Here is a 22710-nt window from a genome sequence, read left to right as displayed (position 1 = left end):
ATAACTATGTTTGCCCCTTAATCTACCAGAGAGAAGCATGGGGTAAGTAGACCATATGGTGTCTTTTCGAATCCGCTGAACACACGGTTCTTATTCCCACTGTGTGAGAGAATATGGATCTGACCCGGACTTCGCAGTATTCTTAGTATTCTTGCCTTAAAATTTAGGGCGCTTTCCCGGAAGGAATACAATATCTTGAAAGCATCAGTAAAACAGATTCATACTTCAGAATTCATTCAAGAAGCAACAGATAAAGGGGATCATCTTCTCCAGTAACTGGATGGGTGGTGGCATTTTCAGACCTTAAAGCAGGGGTCAGGGAACTTTTTTACCTTTTACCGCCCAAAAAATTTATATACGCCAACATTACCCCCTTGATTTGAAAGTAAGGAAATCATACATTATTTGAATTCAAGATATTATTGAATCTACAAAGGCTGTGTACTGAACTAGCAGGACATATCATCAGTATCAATGGCTGCCAGGCTATGTACCAAACTAGCAGGATGCACCAAATTTAATAAAGATGTGCACTATTTTTGCTGAAACACATTGCACTCCAGCCTTGGGGTGGTATAGGGAGTAGTAAGGTGTCCAACGTGCCTAGCAAGTTGCATTAATTTTTTGTTAGCTCGCAGAGGATTTAATCATCATCAGTGGCTGCCAGAGTGGTGCTAGCAATGGAGGGGGCACTTTTCCTACCACTTTAATCATTTTGTGTGTGGTTTGCAAAAAGGAACAAACCAGGCTAAAGATCATGTCACCCACCCTGGTGCCACAGCCCAACATCAAAGACCAGCACACTTTTTTTTTATCATCATCAATGGAAAACTCAGCAGTGGCCAAAGGACTGGAAAAGATCAGTCTACATCCCAATCCCAAAGAAGGGAAGTGCCAAAGAATGCTCCAACTACTGTACAATTGAACTCATTTCACACGCTAGCAAGGTTATGCTCAAAATCCTACAAGGTAGGCTTTGCTCATTGCCCCCAGGATTTTCATTTTTACCCCATTTGGGGTAATTTATCCCTGTTTCCAGACCACTGCCTTAAAGGCTTCCCCCAGCCACCGGGCCTTGGAGGCTTCCCTAGGATGAAAGAGATCTGAAAGGAGCCTTGGAACCTAGGAGGGGGGAAATCAGAAACTTTTAATTTCCAAAAAATAAGAGGCTCAGTTCATGAGATCATCAGCCTCCTATGGCATAACTTTATGTTATTTCATTTCAGTGTAGATTTTGAGAATTCTCTACTTTGGCAGTGACTCTCTAGGCTTATGCACAACACAGTCTTTCTGGTAGAGATGGATGACCCCAATTTTGCAGGGACAGTGACTTTGCTCCAGGTTTTAATCCAAATTGTCAAGGAGGTAGCCAAGGTGCCAATCCCTATCCCCCAAACAGGCTCAGAACCCTGGATAAATCCTTTAAAACCTGGACTAACGCTTGGAGTACATGTTACCACCACTACCCCATGAAACTTCAGTCCCCCTTGTGTCTTGCCCATCACTTGGCACCTGATCCTTCTAACTCAGTGTGTTCCCAACCTTGGGTCACCAGATGTTCTTGGACTATAACTCCCAGAAATCTTGGCCAGCACAGCTATTGGTGAAGGCTTCTGGGAGTTTTAGTCCATGAACATTTGGGAACCCAAGGTTAGGAACCACTGCTCTAACTCAAGGATGAACAAAGTCCAGCACATGGGCTGTAGATGCACTCCAGATCACTCCTGACACTGCCCTGACACCCCAAGAAAGCCAATGTGGCAGATTCTTGAAGCTGGGATCCAAAACAAAATATCTTTTTTTCCAAGCTCACACTGTTCCTCAACAAGATACAGGGGTGAGACAAGCAGACCAGGCAGGATCTATGCAATGGTGCAGGCTGCTGGAATGTTGCAGGTGAAAAGCTTATGTAGGAGAACTCAAGCTTCACGCACTTGCTGTGCACTGCAGGTGGAATCTAGTTTTTGTTCTTAGGCTTTCTGCTTTTCCTGCAGAGCAGGAAAGGGACTGCAACATTGACATGCAGGCCTCTTGCAATGATCCATAGTCCCTAAGGACACCACTCAGAAATGCCTAAGGGCAGCAGAGGGACCAACGGGTTCCATGCCACTTATTTCACAGAGTCAGGCTTGGGCAGCAGCCCTTCTCTGCTGCAGCCCCACAGCAGCCAACGCTGGTGGATGGGCTGCAATGGGATGCGGCGCCTGTCTGGATCAAAGTGACCTGCTGAGCATGAAGGACTCAGCCGTAGCCCAATTAGGCATGCGCTTTGCCAATATGTTCTCGTGTGGTCTCAATACGCCAGCGATCTTTCACAGACAGGAAGCCATATGGCACAGGGGAAGTAGCGGCTGCGCGTTGCCGCGGCAACGGAGATAATTAAGCACCACAACAGTAAAGATGTGGCATTTAACAGCATTCAACTGTTGAATGTTGGCGAACCTGGGCGGTCCCTTTTGCCTCCCTCTGTCCTCCTCGTCTCTGTCTTTTACTGCTTCCTTCTGCTCCGGCTAGACAATTTCACTCGCTTGCACTTCTTGGCATCTTGCCATCTGCAGGCCAGACTCTGAGCTTATAATTTTGAGACTGGAACACCCAGAACGCTCCAGAGGTCATGAACTGAACTGCGCTCAAATCAGCAGCCAATGCATCTGATAAAAAAAGAGGAGCCATACACTCCAAATATCCCAACTGCAGTTCTAGCGAGAGGTGCAAATCACTGGTTCAGAGCCCCAACTCTATAAATTGGGTGCCCACTTACAGAGACAGCACCCAGGCTTTCCTGTCCCACCTCCTCCAGATGTTGCCTCTGAGTAGGCGCCTGCTAGAGGAGGTGGGACGCCGAACCGAGGAACAGTTGTGTGACCATCTGTGAAACCTCTGAAACATGAATTCTTATCTATCTCTAGTTGAGGCGCTTTTGAATCAGCTACAGGTACTGTACTCAAAACGTTCTAAAAGCAGTCACATAGACCACCATATTACATGCATCAGGTCTTTATACAGCTTTGCAGCCGTGGTCTGGTTCACCATTAGCTAAAACAAGGGTAGAATCATAGAATCGAGTTGGAAGAGACCACAGGGGCCATCGATTCCAACCCCCTGCCATGCAGGAACTCCATCAAAGCCCTCCCGACAGATGGCCATCCAGCCTCTGCTTAAAGACCTCCAAAGAAGGAGACTCCACCACACTCCGAGGCAGCCTATTCCACTGCCGACCAGCTCCGACTGTGAGGAAGTTCTTCCTGAGATTCAGGTGGAATCTCTTTTCCTGTAGTTTGAAACCATTGCTCCTTGTCCTAGTGCCTGGAGCCGTGGAAAACAAACCGGTCCCTTTCTCAACATTACATCCCTTCAAATATTTAAACATAGCTATCAAGTCCCCAGGTAGCTGGTGCCTTAACTTATGCTTGGCAGTGCAGGTCTCACCACAGCTGTGTTTTTTTTTTAAAAAATCCACAATCAAAAAGATATCTACAAATGGCAAATTTATTCCCCGTGCCAGAATATTGCTCTTTTGTCTAATCTAGGATGAATCTCTATTGCTTGATCAGGTGATCTGCTGATTAAGGGCAGTTCTGTTTTGCCTGCATTAAGATTTAGTTGATTAGCTCATGTCTAATCTCCTATTGATCCCAAACAACTGTTTAAAGCAAAGGTGAAGAGATACCTTATGCAGTCTATTTATTCAAAAAGAAATCAATGTGTCAGCAAAATATAATATATAATTATTACATAATGTAATTATTTCACCATCAAACTGCCCCCCCCCCCAAATAGCAGCAGCAGCAGAAGCCTCATCATCAACAACACCTTTAAAGCAATTGGCTATTTTGGAAATGTCTGTATAGAGTCCAACAGAGCCTCATTTTTAAGGTTTTTTTTTTTTAACCAAAATACTTCCTTAAGCAGTGGTTCCACTCCTACCTGGCTGATCGAGTCCAGAAGGTGGTGCTGAAGACAGTAGCTCCATGGTGGTTATGTCATGGGGTCTCTATACTGTATCCCATGCTGTTCAATATCTACATGAAACCGCTGGGGGAGGTCGTTAGGAGGTTTGGGCTGAGGAATCAACAATATTCTGATGGCACCCAGCTCTACCTCTCATTCTCTACCAATCCAGATGTGGCAGTTGCCATTCTGAATTCGTGTCTGGACTTGCTAATGGTCTGGATGAGGGTCAATAAACTGAGGGTTAATCCAGACAAGTCAGAAGTGCTGCTGGTAGGTGCTCCGCCAGATAGGTTAAAGGGCCATTTCCCTGCCCTAGACAGGGTTACACTCCCCCTAAAGGACAGGGTCCGCAGCTTGGCGTGCTCCTTGACCCGGGTCTGAACTGGGAAGCCCAGGTAGACTTGGTGTCCAGGAGTGCCCTCTTACATCTGCGGAGAATATATCAACTTCACCCTTACCTGGATGAGCGGAGCCTGGCAACAGCCACACATGCACTGGTAACAACCAGACTGGACTACTGAAATGCACTATATGTGGGGCATCCTTTGAAGATAGTCCGGCGACTGTGACTGGCACAGAACTGGGCTGTGCGGCTGATAAGTGGTTTCGCTACACGGAGTCATAATATGATGGTTCTAAAAAAATTACATTTGCTGCCAGTTGCTGTTCGGGCCCAATTCAAAGTGCTTACTTTGACATATAAAGCCCTAAACAGCTTAGGACCTGGTTACCTAAAGGACCGTCTTCTTCCATACGAGCCTGCTTGTCCTCTAAGATCAGGCCAGGAGGCCCTTCTTAAGGTGCCATCCCTGAAAGAGGTGAGGGGGAATGGCATATTGAAATAGGGCCTTCTCGGCTGTTGCCCCCCAACTTTGGAATGCCCTCCCTATAGAGATCTGCCTGGCTCCAACACTTTTGGCTTTTCAGCACCAAGCAAAGACCTTTCTGTTTAGCCAGCATTTTAATTAAATAGTATTCTTTAGCTGGCTATATGAGCAGCAGGATTTATTAATATTAATGTTTTAATGACTGTTTTTAATATAAGATATTATTATAATATTGCCTATTTTTAATGATTTTAATGCTTTTAAAGTTTTAATATTGTTGTACGCCACTCAGAGACCATTGGTAATGGTGTGGCTAAAAAAAACACTTGTAAACAAACAAACAAACAAACAAACAAACTGCTAATTTTGCACCAAAGAGTAAACAGCCAAAAGCCATAAGATCGAACCAACCAACCAGCCAGCCAACAAACCAACCATACAAACAAACAACACCCACCCACCCAAATCCATTATTTTTTAAAAGAAAAAAAAACACTTACTGGTTAACACAGTGATTGATCTAGTAGGCTTGGTAACCATGTTAGCGCTCACCACCATCAGTGTCACTATGTAATAAAGGCCATGGTAGGTGGCATTAAAAACCACGGGGGCAGGTAAAGTGCTGTTGAATTCATCAAACTGGAAAAAATAGTTCTTGGATTCGCCAGTGATCTTCACAACGTACACCGCGGAGAAGCTCACCACATCTGCAGCTTCGAGGGAAACGACGATGCAGTTGTCCTCTCGCACTGTCACGTGAAAAGGTGCCACATTCTGCAAGCCAAAGAGGAAAGAAAATGGCATCATAAAATGTCCCTACCAAACAGATGTCACAACGTTATGTGCCAGCAGGGGGATCGGACACATCAGCTATGTTTCTGACAGCCACAAAGTTCTTGGGATTATGTGGACATTTACAAGTGTCTCTTGTTTTGCGTTATAAATCTCACCCTCTCCCACTCACCATCAACACTGGCTAAAGTTGCTGGAAAAGCATGAAAGACATATTGTGGGGGAAGAGGGGGAACTTTTCTGATGTGTATATGTCCCAAATCCCAGGAGCAAACACTGAGCATTCCACTGGCTGAACTGTTAGATTCTACATTTGCAAACAGGATTCTACCTGCAATGCTTAACTTACTGGCCGAATACGTGTTCAGCATTTCAGCAAGCGCCCACTCAGAAGCAGTCTTGGAGGAGGTGGGGCAGGCAAACTAAGGTGCTGTCTCTGAGCAGGCACCTGCCAGAGGACGTGGGCCTTTGGGCACCTGTTTGGCCAATAAACTGGTGATTTGTGCCCATTTTTATTTAAGTCACATTAAAATTTTAGGCCACTATGTGATCCCTATACAAAGAATATTCTCTGCTTTTGATTGTACTATTTTAGGCTATAAGATTTTGCATTTTTAGAATGTAATTAAAACATTGTTTTGGGCATTTTGATTGTACATTTTATGCTCCTGTTTTTTTTTTTGGATTAAATTCTTTCAGTATTTGCCTGCCACTTAAATTTATTTTTCAGAAAATTTTAAGCATTTTTGTCCACAGTTTTTACATAGCTGTAAGACTTTTGGATGTTTTCAATAACTTTGAAACATTTTTCTGCTCATGGAACACAGAAGCACTGTAGATAACTAAAGCTTGTAAAACTAGACAAGCTGATGTTGCCTGGAATCATTGCCACAATGAAAAGGTTTATACCTTGGAACCCAGATGACTTTTGATATAATTGGAAGTGATTGTTTGATTTCATTATGGAATTAACCCTAAATGGGATGACTGCCAACTGTGACAAACATATCTGATTTTTCCTAGAAGTCTGTAAAGCTCTAAAGGGCTGGTTGTTGTGGGTTTTTCGGGCTCTTTGGCTGTGTTCTGAAGGTTGTTCCTCCTAATGTTTCACCAGTCTCTGTGGCCGGCAATTTCAGAGGACACCACTCTGTGCTCATAAGACAGACAGAGTGCTGTCCTCTGAAGATGCCGGCCACAGAGACTGGCGAAACATTAGGAAGAACAACCTTCAGAACACGGCCAAAGAGCCCGAAAAACCCACAACAACCATTAGATCCCGGCCGTGAAAGCCTTCGCGAATAGTCTAAAGGGCTCTTCAGCTAAAGTTCAGGTGTCAGACCCCCTGACTTGCCAAGGGGATGTTTACATAACCATCTTAAATCTGATCATATCTGCACAGAATGATGGCTTTGGATTCTCTAATCTGTGCCTCACTCCCATAGAGCTATATTCCCCTGGAAACTTTTTGTCGCTCAAGAAAAAGAGGAAAACAGAAAACTTCAACTTTTACTTTTCTTATGTTTGTTGCACAAAACAACAACTTTCTCTCTGGCTGCTGCAGAAACAGGAAAAAAAATGCTCTTAATGGCAAATTATCTTTGAGAAAGGAAACTGCCACCTCTGCAGGAATTCCAAAATGCAGCTACCATAATTAAAGCGAAAAGGGGATGCCACTGAAGACTCCAGCTCTCTCCCACACACACACGCACACATTTCTTTCTTGGTTAATTGGCGGCAGCGATGCTCAGAGTTTGATGCCTTTATGCGCCAGAAGTCAGTGCCAGGTGATTATTTCCATCTCCTCTGAAACACTTTGCCCTTTGATAGCCACCAGGAGAGAAACTTCAAATGCCATTGTGCTACAGCTCCTGGCTTAGAAGTGGTTTTGCTCTCTGGATATAGCCGCTGAAGATGCTCTGCTAGCTAAGCCGGTGAGAGCTTTCTCCACAAGGAGTTTCAGAATAACGTGCCTCCTTTCTCCCCATCCAACATAAAGAAACGTGTATGCGTGCCATGCACACACGCACACGCACACGCGCACGCGCACAAGCAAACACACGCATGCACACACACACACACACACACACACACTGTCAACAAAAACTGGAGCTCATAAATGGTTCTCTGCTGATATACTACTACTGATTGTTTGCCACAGAAGGAAAAATGCCTGCCTTTCTTTTTAACACATCCTATTAGTAAATGAGAACTGCTTCATACAGACAGCAATTATCCCTGAGACTCATCTTTCCTTATGGTATTTTCCTCTTGTTTCCAACCCTGACCTACTTGATGAAAATTGCTAGTGTACATTATAATGCTTGATGATTTATTCATCTAATTCATGGACAGAGAGTTTGCAAATATGTTGTGGGTCCCCATCTGGCCTCCAGCAGCTGTTGCTATTGTCCCCAATCAGCAATTAAAGACATGAGCCTATTTCCAACCCAGGAACTAAGGTCTAAAGAACTGAGCTCAGGTTTACAGCCCTAGAAACTGCAGCCCGGACTTGATCTCTGCTTTCAGTTTGTTGCAAAGGGATCTACTTCTAAGCAAGGATGCATAGAACTGTGTGTGACTATTTGGAAATGTCTTCATAGGTAAAAGTTATGTCAGACTCTGCCCACTTTGCTTTGGCTCTACTTGGCTACACCCACTGGTGAAAAACAAATCCTAAGACATAACATAACTAGCAAAAGAGTCCCTTCCAAAGACACTACGGAGATATTTCCAAGCCATGTTGCATGAGATTCCAAACCAAAGCCAAACATTAATGCATTTCCGCCTCATCAGCTTCTTTCTGAGTGGTTAACCATTTAGAAACCTGTTACTCCTTTACCCTGAACCTCAGTTACTTCTGTTTACTGTTAGATTCTTGTGTCCTCTAAAAATAATTACACAGTGGACGATAAAACATCTTTTTTTCTTGCTGAAGCCCACTGGCAGTCTAGGCTTCATTTTCTAAAAAGGTAAAGGTTCCCCTTGACATTTTTAGTCCAGTCATGTCCGACTCTAGAGGGCGGTGCTCATCCTGTTTTCAAGCCGTAGACAGTTTCCATTGCCACATGGCCAGTGTGACTAGGGAACGCCATTTCACCTTCCCACCGAGATGGTACCTATTTATCTACTTGCATTTGCATGCTTTCGAAATGCTAGGTTGGCGAGGAGCTGGGACAAAGCGATGGGAGCTCATTCCGTTGAGTGGATTCGATCTTACAACTGCTGGTCTTCTGATCCTGCAGCACAGGCTTCTGCGGTTTAGCCCACAGCGCCACCACGTCCCTATTTTGTAATGCACTGCAAATATCAGTATTAGTTTCCAATAGTGCTTTCCACGGTTATGGTCACAAATCAGAGCCTGCAACTCAATAATCAGACGGTGTGCTTAACATGCAGAAAGTCCTCTATTCAAAGCCTGGCATGTCCAGGTAGGGCCAGGAGGAGTCTTTTTGAGACCCCGGAGGATCCCCAAACATCAGTGTAGAATAAGGGCCAACATCCTCCTGATATCCATAGGCTACATATCTCTTCCTCCAGATATTTGAGAGCCACTCTTGCTCCCATAACTCCATTTCCACCCACATTTCTCTTACAAAAGGAGTTCAGTATTTTTTTAAAAGACACTGGAAAGTCCCCTTGCACTCTCTAGTGGTTATTTAAAAAAATAATAAACTTGTGGTTATTGGAGCCCCTCAAAACATGGCTGAATTGCTCCCCCCACCCCACTCCAAGGGCACAAGAGAATTTTGTGAGTCAATGTTTTTGGCAACGGGGGAGTTGTGGGGAGGGGGAGAGCAACATACTGCGCAAAACAGACCAACGGTCTGAACATTACTTTCATAGGTTTGTGTTGATTCACACAGCATTTCTGCATTAAATTATGTATAGTATACTTGATAAATTTCTGTCAAAGAGGTATTTCCACATAGGAGTTAGGGTGAAACAGGGACAAAGATCTCCCCCATCTAGCAAAGTACAAAGAAATGGCCTGATGCTGGTACATGTACACATGAGGTAAACACCCAGCGAATGCCCTTATATTTGGACAGCAAATAAAGGAACAGACAAGATATTCTGTTTCGCAGAAACAATGAGTCCTGTGCCGTTGATTTACAGCAATCAAATCTGAGGGTCTGGAAACTACTATTTTGGATTACAACTCTCAACATCTCCAGCAAATGTGGCCATGCTGCTTGGAGAATTCTGGTATTTACAGACCAAAAGAGTGAATTTTCTCAGTTTTGAGAGTGAGAGAAAAGGAATATGAGAGTCTTTCAATGTTTACGGCATCTTACAGAATACATGAAAATAGACCCCTCCACCCAAGAAAGTTATGAATGATGCCAGTTTTCAGCCACCTCAGCTCTGAAAGATTCCTGGACTGCATTAGGTCTTCATCCCCAGGTTGAAAACTGTAGTTACTAAGAGTTAGGTTAGAAAGAGAGTTAAGTGCAGAGAGAAGGAATAGCTTTGCTATCATTCATCAAAATTGCCTCCTCTATCAAATATTCTCTACTCAGATATTCACGTCTGCATCTGATGCCACGCTACACCTAATTTTTTGGCATCTGGAAATGAACACCACAGAGACCTTCCCTTTGACCTTGAATCTAATTCAAGTTTTTGTGTTTGTTTTCTCTCCATTCAAAAGACAATCTTGCGTTCCTAAAAGAGAAAATTATTGGCAGTCTCTTTCCCCAGGATCAGCTATTTTTCCTTTGACTTTTCTCTTCTTCCTTTACTTTGTTTTCACCCACTGTGTCTTCCCCAGGACAAATATCTCAAAACAAAAGGTTTTTTTTTTTGGGGGGGGACTAAAACTCCCAGAACAATATTCCCTCCCTCCCCCGCCAACACAGTCACTAGTCATACTGGCTCTGGAATTCTGGGAGCTGTAGTCTGGAACAGTAACTTTTCAATGCTGGGCTTGAAATTCTGACTCAGAGTTAACAGGAGACCATTGAAAACTGGGCATCTATCTAAGCAATACAAAGATCAGAGACTGAAATGTTTGTCTTTCTACCCCTAGCTTTTTGGGGGATTTCAGTGTGACTTCAGTTTGTCATAACAAACCGTGAAGGAGGCTGGATGTAATCCTTTGATGGAGAAGGCACAAGTCTAGCCAAATTTCCCTGGAGGTGTGAAGCTGCCTCTCCAGCTGTGACACCAGCAAATTAAACATTGAAGGTAGCTGAGTAGAAGTAATGAAATGTGTATCATCCGCACTGATGCTGTCAGTCCTGATGCACAGAAGGTTTGCATTGGACTAAGTGAAACCATGTTGTCACTTCGAAGGTGCTGAGATGCTGCTGCTTCTCCCTCCACTTCTTCTGGAGGAAATGGGAACAAATATGAGAAGTTGCCACAGACCAAGTAATATTATTTTCCTGATCAACAGCCCCTCTCCTGTGTCTCAGACATGGAGGGGACTTTTGCATAGCCCATGATGACTTCTTTTTAATTGGATACCTGGAATTTAAACTTCTTTTGGCAAAGCATGATGTCCCACTGACCCACAGAATACCTTTCCGATTATGGCAACAATAGCCAAAGTCCAGCTTAATGTTAATGGAGGAAAACAGTGCACCACAGGACACTGTAGCACATTTGTTCCTCTTGTAGGTATGCTGCTGCTTGTACAACTAGTTGTGCACTCAGTTTGTGCAGCTGGTCGTGTGATCAGTTGTGTAATTACAAACAGCGCTTGATTGTCACTGTTGTGCTCAGGTTTCCATGAACACAGCATCATTTACACAAGTGGAATGACACAGCTGGATGCTGATCTACCTAGGAATCTGAGATGTAATCTAAAATGTTCCGAGTTCAAATCTCACATCTCCACTAATTCACTAGGCAGACTATTTCAGCTCTTCTCTCCTGAAACCTGCAATATGGGGCCAATAAAGCTGTCCCATTTGACAAGGCAATGAGAAGGATGCTGATAGAAATCCATGTGGATTCCTTCAGAAGGATAGAATGTGTTATACAAATGTGAAGCCTTAATCCAGGCAATTAAGAATGATCTATAAACACTACAGACAGCTCAGCCAAGGAATCTGTCTTCAATGAAACAAATCCATACACACCAGCCACCAGCACTGTATCTACCAACCCACTCAGCTACTTATGGAGCACTGGCAGTTAAAACAGAGCTGTTCCCTAGTGAGTAAGCACATGTAAATATATAGAGAGGAACAAGATGGATGGCACAATTTGATTAAAAATGCTCCTTCCCACACAGGGCTTATTCAAAACCCAGGATGATCTAAACTAGGAAGAGAGACAGAGAGTTAAAAGATCTATCTTTTTTGTCATAGAAAACTCAGACTTCACCTTTTTATACACATATACACAGAAACATGATTTGGCCTGCATATATACCCTGGGAAGCCATCTCCAAGCTTCTGCTAACACGGGGGTCTTCTAGATATTCTGGACTACAACATTCACCACCTCTGACCATTGGCCAGGCTGGTGAGGGTCCTGAGAGTTGTCATCCAAAATGGTAAAAGAGTACCAGGTTGAAGAAGAGAAGGTTGATCTAAACAGTGATTCCCAACTTTAGGTACCCAGATGTTCTTGGACTACAACTCCCAGAAATCCTGGTCAACACAACTAATGGTGAAGGTTTCTGGGAGTTTAGTCCAGGAACATCAGGGGATTCAAGGATGGGAAGCAGCGATCTCAAGTCTTATTCCCTGCTAGCAACAAACAGCCGTTGTTCGATGGTGTGAAGGTTTCATTAGAGCAGAAACAACCTTGTAGAGATTTTCGTGAATTGACTGCATTGCTACAGTTTTCTCTCCTTCAGCCTCAAGACCCATTCCATTCTGTGATGTGATCTTTCTGTTCTTTCCTGCATTTCCTCAGCACACATCAGGCCACAATGATCTAGCCTGTGCATTTCAGGACCATGGACAGGGAAGAATATTAATGTTTTGGAGTCGCTTGGCGAGTGTGATTTTTATTTGGATTAAATGGGGTGAAATAGTGCATGAAAAGCACTAGGACGCCTACCTAAACGGTGAACACTGACAAGCATTTATTTAACAAAGTTAGAAATGACAGAAAGAAATAATTTTTAAAAATTCAGATAACTATGCAGTTGAAGCTAAGTCTCAATGATAAAGAAAATAAAAATATTTTATTTATTTATTTATTTATTTGATTTTTTACCCCGCCCCTCTAGACCATGTCTACTCGGGGCATTGAATCTTTTAGGGTCTTGCTCAGCGCCTGAGTTGGAATGAAACTCCTACCTGCCATTTTCTAGTCTCAAAGCTTCTTCTGGATAAATATTCTGAAGGAATAAAATTTTGTTCTCTGTTGTTTTTCCTAACTTTTGCTTCTGTTCCCAATCCCTTTAGTCTCTCAGATTGGGAGAAAATCACCTCTCTCACACAAATTCTCCTCAGATTCTCCAACAACAGCTCCAGAAGAGCCCCAAAACTGTAGTCCTTCGGACATGTTACAAGAAGCCATGTTACATGGTTGTATTACATGAATGTTTGTCATTTAACAGAATGCTCCTTGCTTTCGTTCAACCCATGTACCGCTGGACCAATGAACTCCATCTGTGATTTAAGTAAGATGGCTGAACTTGGGTACTGATCAAGGGTGAACATGTATACGTAGATTCTCATAATCACTCCACTCTGAACATATCTGGCTGAATCTGATTTTGGAAGCTATACAAGATTGAATCTAATCAGCACATGGACAGGAGAACTCCCAATAGTACCAGGTATCCCTAAGTAGGGTTCATAAAGAACCCCACTTGGAATCCTAAAGAGTAGTGTGGTAGTCAGTGTGGGAAACAAGAATCTAACTCCATATAAACAACTCCCTTTTTCCTAAGAAATAGTGGCATTTTCAGTCTAAATATAAATTCAGTGTAAAACGTGAAAGAGAATTCTTCATCAAATGAGCAAGGTAAAGTGAGTATTCAGCTTTAAGGTGGGGGAGAGCTTAAATCAAGAAATTGAATGTAATTGTTACATCATATCTTAGACTGATTGCCAGAGTATTAATTGGTCCCCTAACATGATTCTTGAAGGCTTCCTTGACTTTCCATTTTCTCCCTGTTGCACCTGCTGCTTTTTTTGGGGAAACAATTCTTCAACTAAATGCATGTAAGCACCATTCATTACCCTTGTTCCCAGTGATGTAAGCTGAATTTGCTCTTCTTACATGGACTTCCCGAATCTTATATCAGGCCAGTATTAGTTAACAGATGGATGGCCGATAGACTAGATTTCGCCCATTCCCTGAAATCATCCTAAACCCTTAAAAAAGACCTAAATTTGAAGTTGTAAGTCATTTTTGCTTTTGATTTATAAATTAAATTATTGTTTTAAATTAGTTTGTAGATCCATAAACATCTGTAGAGATGTCTACTATAGAAAAATTTCTCTTATTATAGACAGCACCAACTGGTAGATGCTCAATCACACAAGCTTAATACTAAGGGCACTATCCTCCCTTGAGGTGCTACTCTTGCAAACAAAAGTGACAACAGTTATGATGAAGTGAGGGAAGAGAACTGTATTATAACCTTAATAAATATTCAGTATGGCTCAATGTACTGGACAAAAAGAGTCCCTCCGGCTGCTGAAGTATGAACAGAGCAGCTGGAAAATGAACAAATGTGACTTTAGTGCAATTTCATGATTCATGAAGGAGAAAGTACAGATGCTTGGCATTGAACTTTTTGTGGTGGTTAGTTAGTTAGGCATCCTTTGTGATGGAGGGCAGGGTTAAATGACTAGAATGTTGCCCACTGCTTTACTGTGTGACCAGGACCAAAATAAGAGACAAAGCAGCTCAAAATTGCCCCTTTTCCATATTTCAGCAGCCAGGCATAGATTTGAGATGCACGTTTGCTACTGTGTTCAGTCTGCAGAAGTCAGTTCAATCAGGAATTCAAAAGAAAGGCTCAGCTACTTATACAAGCAGATGTGTGCTCATGAGCCAAGTTACAGATGTACAGAACTCAAGAATTCTGCATCTACAACTTGACTAAGGAATGGGAGAGAATTTTCTCTGATTCATATTCTATCACCATCTTACCCAGTTTTGCCCTTTTGAGCCAAAAGGAAAACAGAAATTCAGGAATCGTTCAATACTCATATTTTTCCAATGCTAAAAAAATGACTACATAAAGTGTTTGTATATCTGGAGACTGTGAATATAAAAATGCTTATATAAGTGAAAGTAACATTCAAAAACACAACCAAGTTAGAAAATTTGATCTGCATATATTAAGTAAAATTGTATACAAAAATGCATATATTAGGAAGAGCGTCCCCCCAAATGCACAAATTTTCATGCAAACTTTTTTAAAAAATAAAAAGTCCAGTGTTTGGAATGAATGCTACACAACACTAGAAAAATGGGAACCTGAGAGAAAATTGCGAGGTTTAATCATCCTTTCCTTTCACCACCTTGATGCAGCGCAAACAATTCGTGATTTGCCACACCAAATGCAACACATCAGCAATCTATAGGGAATGGCTTATTTGGGTTGTGACAGATTTGTGGCTATATCTGATCGTTTTCTCTGCTCTGGCTAAATGAGTGGGGATTTGGTGGGCAACAAGGATGATTAAGGGACTCATAAGCCCTATGAGGAAAGACTCAAGGTATATCCTTGAGAAAAGAAGACTGAGGGGAGAGATGAGAGCACTTATCAAATTCTTGAAAGGCTGTCATACAGAGGAGGGGCAAGATCTGTTCTCGATCATCCCAGAGTACAGGACACGCAACAATGGGCTCACGTTACAGGGTCAGATTTTGGCTGAATATCAGGAAATACTTCATAACTGTTAGAGCAGTATGACAATGGAACCAATTACCTCAGGACATGTGCCAACTTATTTTAGTGTAGTAAGCTTCAACTCAAGTAGGCCCAATTGAATCAATGGAATTTAAGCAGGGCTCAACACACCAAATCCCTCAGATTCAATGGGCCTCTCAAGGCCATATGTATGACCCTAAAAGCCACCAGAACATTATATGATTTATGACATTCCAGTACAATTTACTAAGCTAAGCAGCAGGATTTCAGCCAATGTTATCTTTGTCTCATCACATTACTCAATATCACAAAGCAGTTATTTACAGCTAGCTACATAACTTGTACAGTACCTTGCTCCTCTGGAACTCTCTTGTAGCACATACAAAATCAAACATTTTATCCAGTTGAGGTGGACAGCAAGGCAGCTGTAATGCAGGTTCCAATACTACACATTACGCTAAATGTACAAAAGCAGGGGGTAGGGAGAGAAGGCAAATTTAACCATCTTAGAGATTCCAACAGTTTTTCTCATGAACTATGTAAAGGTAAATCTAGCCAAGATCTCCTCTCCTGTCCTGTGGTTTATTTTATTTTTATTTATTTATTATTGGATTTTTATCCCGCCCTTCTAGACAGGAGTCTACTAACAGGAGTTATTTATCCATAACTCTCTCTCTCTCTCTCTCTCTCTCTCTCTCTCTCTCTCTCTCTCTCTCTCTCTCTCTCTCTCTCTCTCTCTCTCTCTCTCCTTGCTTGCTGTTTTTCGGAGTTGGCAAAACTAGTGCAGGGATGAAGGCCCTAGCCAGGCTGGGGTCTGTTTTCTAGGGGTGGGGAAAAGTAGACTCAATCCACAAATGATATAGAAAGTCATAACTGAATAGTGCATTTTCAACTCTTTCCATCTTCAAAACGCAGCTACCGTTTCTGCACAAACACCCAGCAACGACATCACCTTTATTTATATTAGTTTCAATATATTTGCTTAAGTCTTTTTAAATTATTGTAATAATGTATTATTTTAGCTTTCAGCTTTGTTTCTTTTAATTCTTTAAGCTGCTTTGGATCCTTTAGGGAAAAAAGGCAGCATATAAATATTTTAAACAAAAGAACAGAGAGCAACAGGTAGATGCAGATTCATTTTTGGTTTGGAAAAATTGTTATTTTTGTCTTTAATGGTAAAAAGGAAGGCCTATACTCTCATCATCATCATACAACTGCAGACCTATGGATCATTGAGTCCAGCCCCTGTCAAGGAAGCACAGTGGAGAATCAAACTCCCAACCTCCAGAACCAGACACATAATCCACTGAGCTATCCAGTTCACTCTTTAAAAGGGAAACCATAATTCCTGGAGTTGTCCATAACTTTTTTTTAGCAGGAAATGGGGGCCCGATGGAGGGTCAGAGGCTTCAGAAACAGCCTCGGATGGCTACTTGTGGCTTCTTAGCCACATTTTGCCTGTCCCTGACAGTTGCTAAAGAAGAAAGAAAGGAGGTGGTAACTCTACTTCAGCACCATCAGTGTGGTTGAAGAGGGATCAACAGTCAGATTTTAAAGAGTGAAACACCAAAGTCCTGCATTTGGGCAGCAACATCTATTAGTTTCCGCTTAACATGTTTAAATTTTACATTCCTTCCATCGTGGGCAGGAAAAATAAGTGAATCTGCATACACTATTGCAAAATACTGCACTGCATAGTACCAAAGATACAGTTACTCAGGGATGACTAATAATTTGCTATATCCAAAATTTTTTTTGGGGGGGGGGGAACAGTGCTGTGCAAGAAAGTCACTTGCACCAACCCCCACAGATCCAAAAATAACCTTGCAATAACCCCCACAGACCCAAACCCTGAAAAGAGAAGAGGTTAAAAGGGCCCCAGTATTCAAACTGCCAGGCTTTTGTCACACACTGCACTAATGCATTTAATTCGGTGGAAAGTGGAAATGCATGAATCCAAGCATAATAGGAGAAAAGGGATTTCTTTGTATCGGTTGCAATTAGGATGTTCCAGCATCAGAAAAACTATACACATCCAAACACAGGCCTTTAATGTAAGAAGGAAGTTTGTCCTACAGTATATTCCTTGAATCCAAAGGATATTTTGTTAAATACTCAACAAAAAAATTGGATTAAAGAAAACAGATTTGTGCAATCTGTTCTTATCCCAATACAATCTTTAAAGTCCTCTTCAACTCCATAATTGAAAGATCCCACTCTTTCCTTAGGGAAAAAAAGGAGAAAGTATTGTATGCCTTTTGATGGAAAAACAGGACATGCAGGAAGTAAATAGCCTACAGCCATTGTTGGGAGGGGAAAAACATGCGTAGCACAGATTTCTGGTAGCGATGGACAGGTCTGTCCATTTCAATTTCTCTTTATTTCTCATGTTTCCAGTCCTCAATTTGTTACATCCTATTTGTAGTTTGTTAAAGAGAGCATGTGATTTTTTCCCCTACATATTTCCCATGCATTTCACCTAATGTCTGTTTTTGGGCACAATACTGCCTAACAGACACATTTTTGCAAGCTGCCTTCTTTTCTAAAAATGCACATTTTGCACAGTTTTTCTATGTTTCCCCCCCTCCAACAAAGATGCATGTATCCCCCACCACACCCACATACATGCAAACATACATGTACTGTATATACTTTTGGGTAGGGTTGGTTGATTGATTTTTCCACATGGCCCAGCAATCTGAGCTCCCAAGTTTGGGAACTGTTATCTTATACAGAATCAAACTACAGTACTGTTTCATTTAGATCAGGTATAGATGCATATGGGATGCTTCTGATAGCCTCAAAGATTATTTCTCCAGCCCCAAGAGTTTGCCAAAATGGGTTTTCAGCTCAAAGACCACGGTTTCTGGTGTCATTAGTCATATCCAGCAATTGTCTTTAAGGGAAACCAGAAATCCTTAGTTAAAGCACACCTCAAAAGGTTAGGGGAAAAATGCAAATTCTTCAAAAAAATTAAGGAGGTCTTATGGGACCAAGCTTTTGAAAGACTCCATTTCAATGTTCTGGAAACACAGGCATCAGAAGGCATGTACAGGAGTAACCTTACAAGGAGAATATCCTTTATAATCCTGAACTGCTGACCGCTCTCTCTCTCTCTCTCTCTCTCTCTCTCTCCCTCTCTCTCTCTCTCTCTCTGTGTGTGTGTGTGTGTGTGTGTGTGTGTGTGTGTGTGTGTGTGTGTGTGTGTGTGTGTGTGTGTGAGAGAGAGAGAGAGAGAGAGAGAGAGAGAGAGAGAGAGAGAGAGAGAGAGAGAGAGAATATCCTGGTTGTAGAGGAATAAATAATAATTCTCACAAGGCAGCTTAGAGATCATTGTTATAAAAACAACAGAGCCCAATTGGTAAAAGGCATTAAAAATAGTCCAGATTAAAACAGAATGAATGAGTTGGCCTTCCCACAAATGAACCATAACAAAGCCTTTCAGAATAGAAACATTTTCAAAGCATGGTTAAAAACACAAAAGTGATGGAGCTTAACACAGATTTAATATCTGGACAGATTCCAGTTTGTCATTTGGGAGAAAAGGACTGAACTGCATACAAGTAGCTTCATGGCTAGATGTTTCCACTTATCAGGGGTAGACCCACAAACTCATTCTCTCTGCTTACTGCCTCACCCCCCCAGCGCTTCTTTCTTTCATAAGAGGTTACGTTTTGAAGAAAGTAATTAGTTCTTGCTACAGAAGTTGGAAATTAACTGATTGCTGTTACTAGTTACAATGCTGCAAATGTTCACTTCTTACATTTCTTATTGTGCTCCTGATCTCATTTCTGTAGAAATAAAGGCTCATGGAGGAAAAGTGTATGAAGAGTGCTGAGAGATCAGTCCCAAAGGTCTACCAAAGCCAATAATGTTGTCCTACAATAGTTTGCTAGATCCCAGAGGGAGGTCCATAGGCTTGGGTATCTGAGTCTTCTGCTCACCCAGCAACTGGTATTCCAAGGCATGTCATCAATAATACTGTAGGTGGCATGATGAGTAGCTCTTGATATCCTTCACCTATATGAATTTGTCTTATCCTCTCTTTATGCAGTCCAGGTTGGTGGATAGGATTATTCCTTGCACTAACAGAATCCACAGTTTAAATAGGTGGCACATGTGACAAGGCTGGCTGGATGAGTTGGGTACCTGGGTGAGCAGCCAGAAGTTGGGAGTTTGCTTCCCACTGTCCCTGCTGGGAGAAGAGCCAGCCTGTAGAGCTCTTAGCAGGCTGCACAATCTCCAGAGTCCCCCCAGAGGAAGGGAATGGTAAACCGTTTCTCACTATTTTCTACCTAGAAAACCCTGGGAAGGGTCACCGTACGTCAGGATCTACTTGACAGCATGTAATTGTTTGTGGATGTCAAGGTGTGGAATTTTGGATTTAGTCCCTGTAAGATACAGTTTCTGCAAAAGTCATTCCTTTACATCCGAGAGAAATATAAATAAAGGGAGGCAGGAGACACAATCTATTACATGATGCAACACAACATGCCATGCCACACACCTCAGATATCAGCAACACTGATACCAGGGAGGATCAAGCATCATGGAGCAGCAGGTGCAACAATGGCAGTAGAGGAGGACAACATGGATTTTTCTCCATAGATTCAAACTCTGAATATTCTTCCCCCTCCTTCTTTCTTTCGTTGAGAAGATATGGCTGTTTTCCAGATACAGTGGTGCCTCGCATAGCGATGTTAATTGGTTCCAAAAAACACATCGCTATGTGAAACCATCGCTATGCGAAACACCATTTCCCATAGGAATGCATTGGAAACCGGTTAATCCGTTCCAATTGGAACGGATTGCCGTCGTTAAGCGAAAAAACCCATAGGAAACATCACTAAGCGAAACAATGTATCCTCCATTGGAATGTATTGAAGCTGACTCAATACATTTTAATGTTTTGCGAAGTCAATTTTTGCAATTTTAAATGTGTCATACAAGGGTCAAAAATGGTTTTAAATGCTTGGATTAGCTTCTGCACCCTCTAAAACGGATGCAAAAGTTAATTTGGCTTTGATCTGACTTTTCATTAATTTATGGTGAATTTTTCCCCCCAACTTTTGACAGCTGTCAAAATCTGACAGCTCCATTATTTCCTATGGGGGAAGAAAAAATTCACAAAAAATTAATGAAGACTCAACAACTGTTCTACATTCTTGGGTTCGTTAGAGGACCCCCTAAGTTGTGTGCAAACCTGATTTGGCTTTGATCTGAACTTTCGTTAATTTTTTGTAAATTGTTTTCTCCCCCATAGGAAAGCATGGAGCTGTCAGATTTTGACAGGTCCATTGGTTCCTATGGGCCAAAAAAAAAAATTCACAAAAAATTAACGAAAAGTCAGATCAAAGCCAAATCAGGTTTGCACATGACTTAAGGGGTCCTCTAACGAATCCAAGCATTTAGAACCGTTTTTGACCCTTCTAAGACACTTTTTTAATTGGGGAAAAAAAACATCGTTAAGTGAAGCAGGGGACCTAAAATCGCATTCATTATGCGAAGCATGGTCCCAAACTTCGCTAAGCGAAAATCGCCCATAGGAAACATCGTTATGCGATGCATATTATTTTCTAAAATACACATCGTTATGCGAATTCATCGCTAAACGAGGCAATCGTTAAGCGAGGCACCACTGTATCTGCTTCTCAAAGCAGCTAAGATTTCAATATAAACAATAAAATGCAGTTGTACAAAAAGACCACCAAGCAATAGCTATCAGAAAGGGCTCATAGGCAGAGAAATGTGTAAAAACCCCAGATGTAAAAAACACAGAGAGTCAACATGCAGCTGTTGTAGCTGTTAATCATTAACAGAACTATCCTTTCTGATTTTCTGAAAAATACAGCCAGTGGCTCTCACCAAACAATATAAAGATTACCTATCAAATTGCTCATTCTCATTTATTTAGGCAGTCTCAAACGTATGAGACACTTTAGTGAGGAATTTTCAAGTCCTCGCAAGATCCATCATTTCCAACATGAGAATTTAACGAGGGACTCCTACTTTTTCCCACATCATGTCTCTGAAATTTGCAGAAAACGTATCTGCGGAAAACTAGCATACTTTTCCTTTGAGAAGCAAAGAACACGCAGAAATAGAGCAGGCACAATTGTTAAAATGATACCAAAAACCCATCCAGTGATTCTACAGTAATTTGTAAAAGCCCAGGAATCAAAACAGCAGTCATGGTGGTTCTGTAAAATTGTACAGTTTTGCACAATATACTCAGTAGGAAGTCCTTCCAGTTATGCACAGCATACTCAAATTGAGTTTCCACCAATTTTGCACTATATGTTCCAAAAGAGGAACCATCAAAAAGACATTCTGTCAATGATTAATAGCCACACCAATTGTATGTTACTCTCAATGTCTTTTACATTTGGTGAGATCTCTCATCAACAACACCAGAAAATATCACATTGTACTTGTTCAGGAAGATAATATGTTGTAGTTGCCCATCACAACACAAGAGAATGAGATAAATGAGGATTTACATCCCAACTCTCATTATATCTCATAGACATGCATGCCACAAGCTGCACAATGTGTTACTTTAATAAATACACTAATAGTAGACAAATAATAGAAGTCAGTACAAAGAGGATATGAAATGGTTCTGTTCAACTTTGCTTAGTCTTCACTCTACATCTTAGGGACAAGTAAAAAACAAGTATACCTTGTTTTTCTCTCATCAGGCAGCTCCTATTCCAAATATTAATGGGTTCATGTATCTCAGCAAAGTAGATCATCCAAAGCAACACTAGGTGGGAGGAAAACGGGAAATGCCAATATGATGGCTCTGAGGCTTAGAGTGCACGGTATGGTTGCCATGAGGATGCTGCTGAAAACAGAGGCCAACCTGGCCTGTCACAGAGACCATGTCTGGTCTAAATCTCCACACAGCGTTTGGTCTGGAGCTTTGAGGCAGAATCTTCCAGCATCATCTAATCTTGGGCATTCTTCATTAGAGGGAATGGGAGGGAAAATCTGAACAGTTCTACCTCTGGACTAGAGTTCAGCTTGGATCACTCTCAACAGCAGCCACAAGCTGGCAGCAGCTGTTTTTCATGTGAATAGAGATGAGGGTATTCATATTCATATACGAATACCCCCATCTCTATTCTTGAACCCACTGGTTCATCTGACTTTGGAAGCTAGGCAGAATTGGGCCAGCTTCATACATGGATGGAAGACCACTAGAGAATATCATTGATCTCTGAGAAAGGCCAGGAAAGAATCCTGCCTAAAGCCCTAGAGAATTCCTGCCAATCAAATTGCTAATAGGTTCCATCCTATATCCCTATAGATATGATGCGTTGTAGTATCATTCCTTGG

General features: G+C 41.9%; 1 protein-coding gene across 4 annotated transcripts in view; it reads right to left on the bottom strand.

Moving 5' to 3' along the window:
* The window catches only part of PTPRO (protein tyrosine phosphatase receptor type O), a 143529-nt gene that overhangs the window by 72353 nt on the left and 48466 nt on the right, over positions 1 to 22710 (bottom strand). For all 4 annotated transcript variants that reach the window (XM_072999780.2, XM_078376378.1, XM_072999779.2 and 1 more), the window contains exon 2: positions 5282 to 5555. In XM_072999780.2, the coding sequence (XP_072855881.2) occupies positions 5282 to 5555 (274 nt within the window). The remainder of the gene's footprint in view (positions 1 to 5281; positions 5556 to 22710) is intronic.

This window comes from Pogona vitticeps, chromosome 5 (genome assembly GCF_051106095.1).
Source record: "Pogona vitticeps strain Pit_001003342236 chromosome 5, PviZW2.1, whole genome shotgun sequence".
NCBI lineage: Eukaryota > Metazoa > Chordata > Lepidosauria > Squamata > Agamidae > Pogona > Pogona vitticeps.
This window is presented reverse-complemented; position numbering and strand designations above follow the sequence as displayed.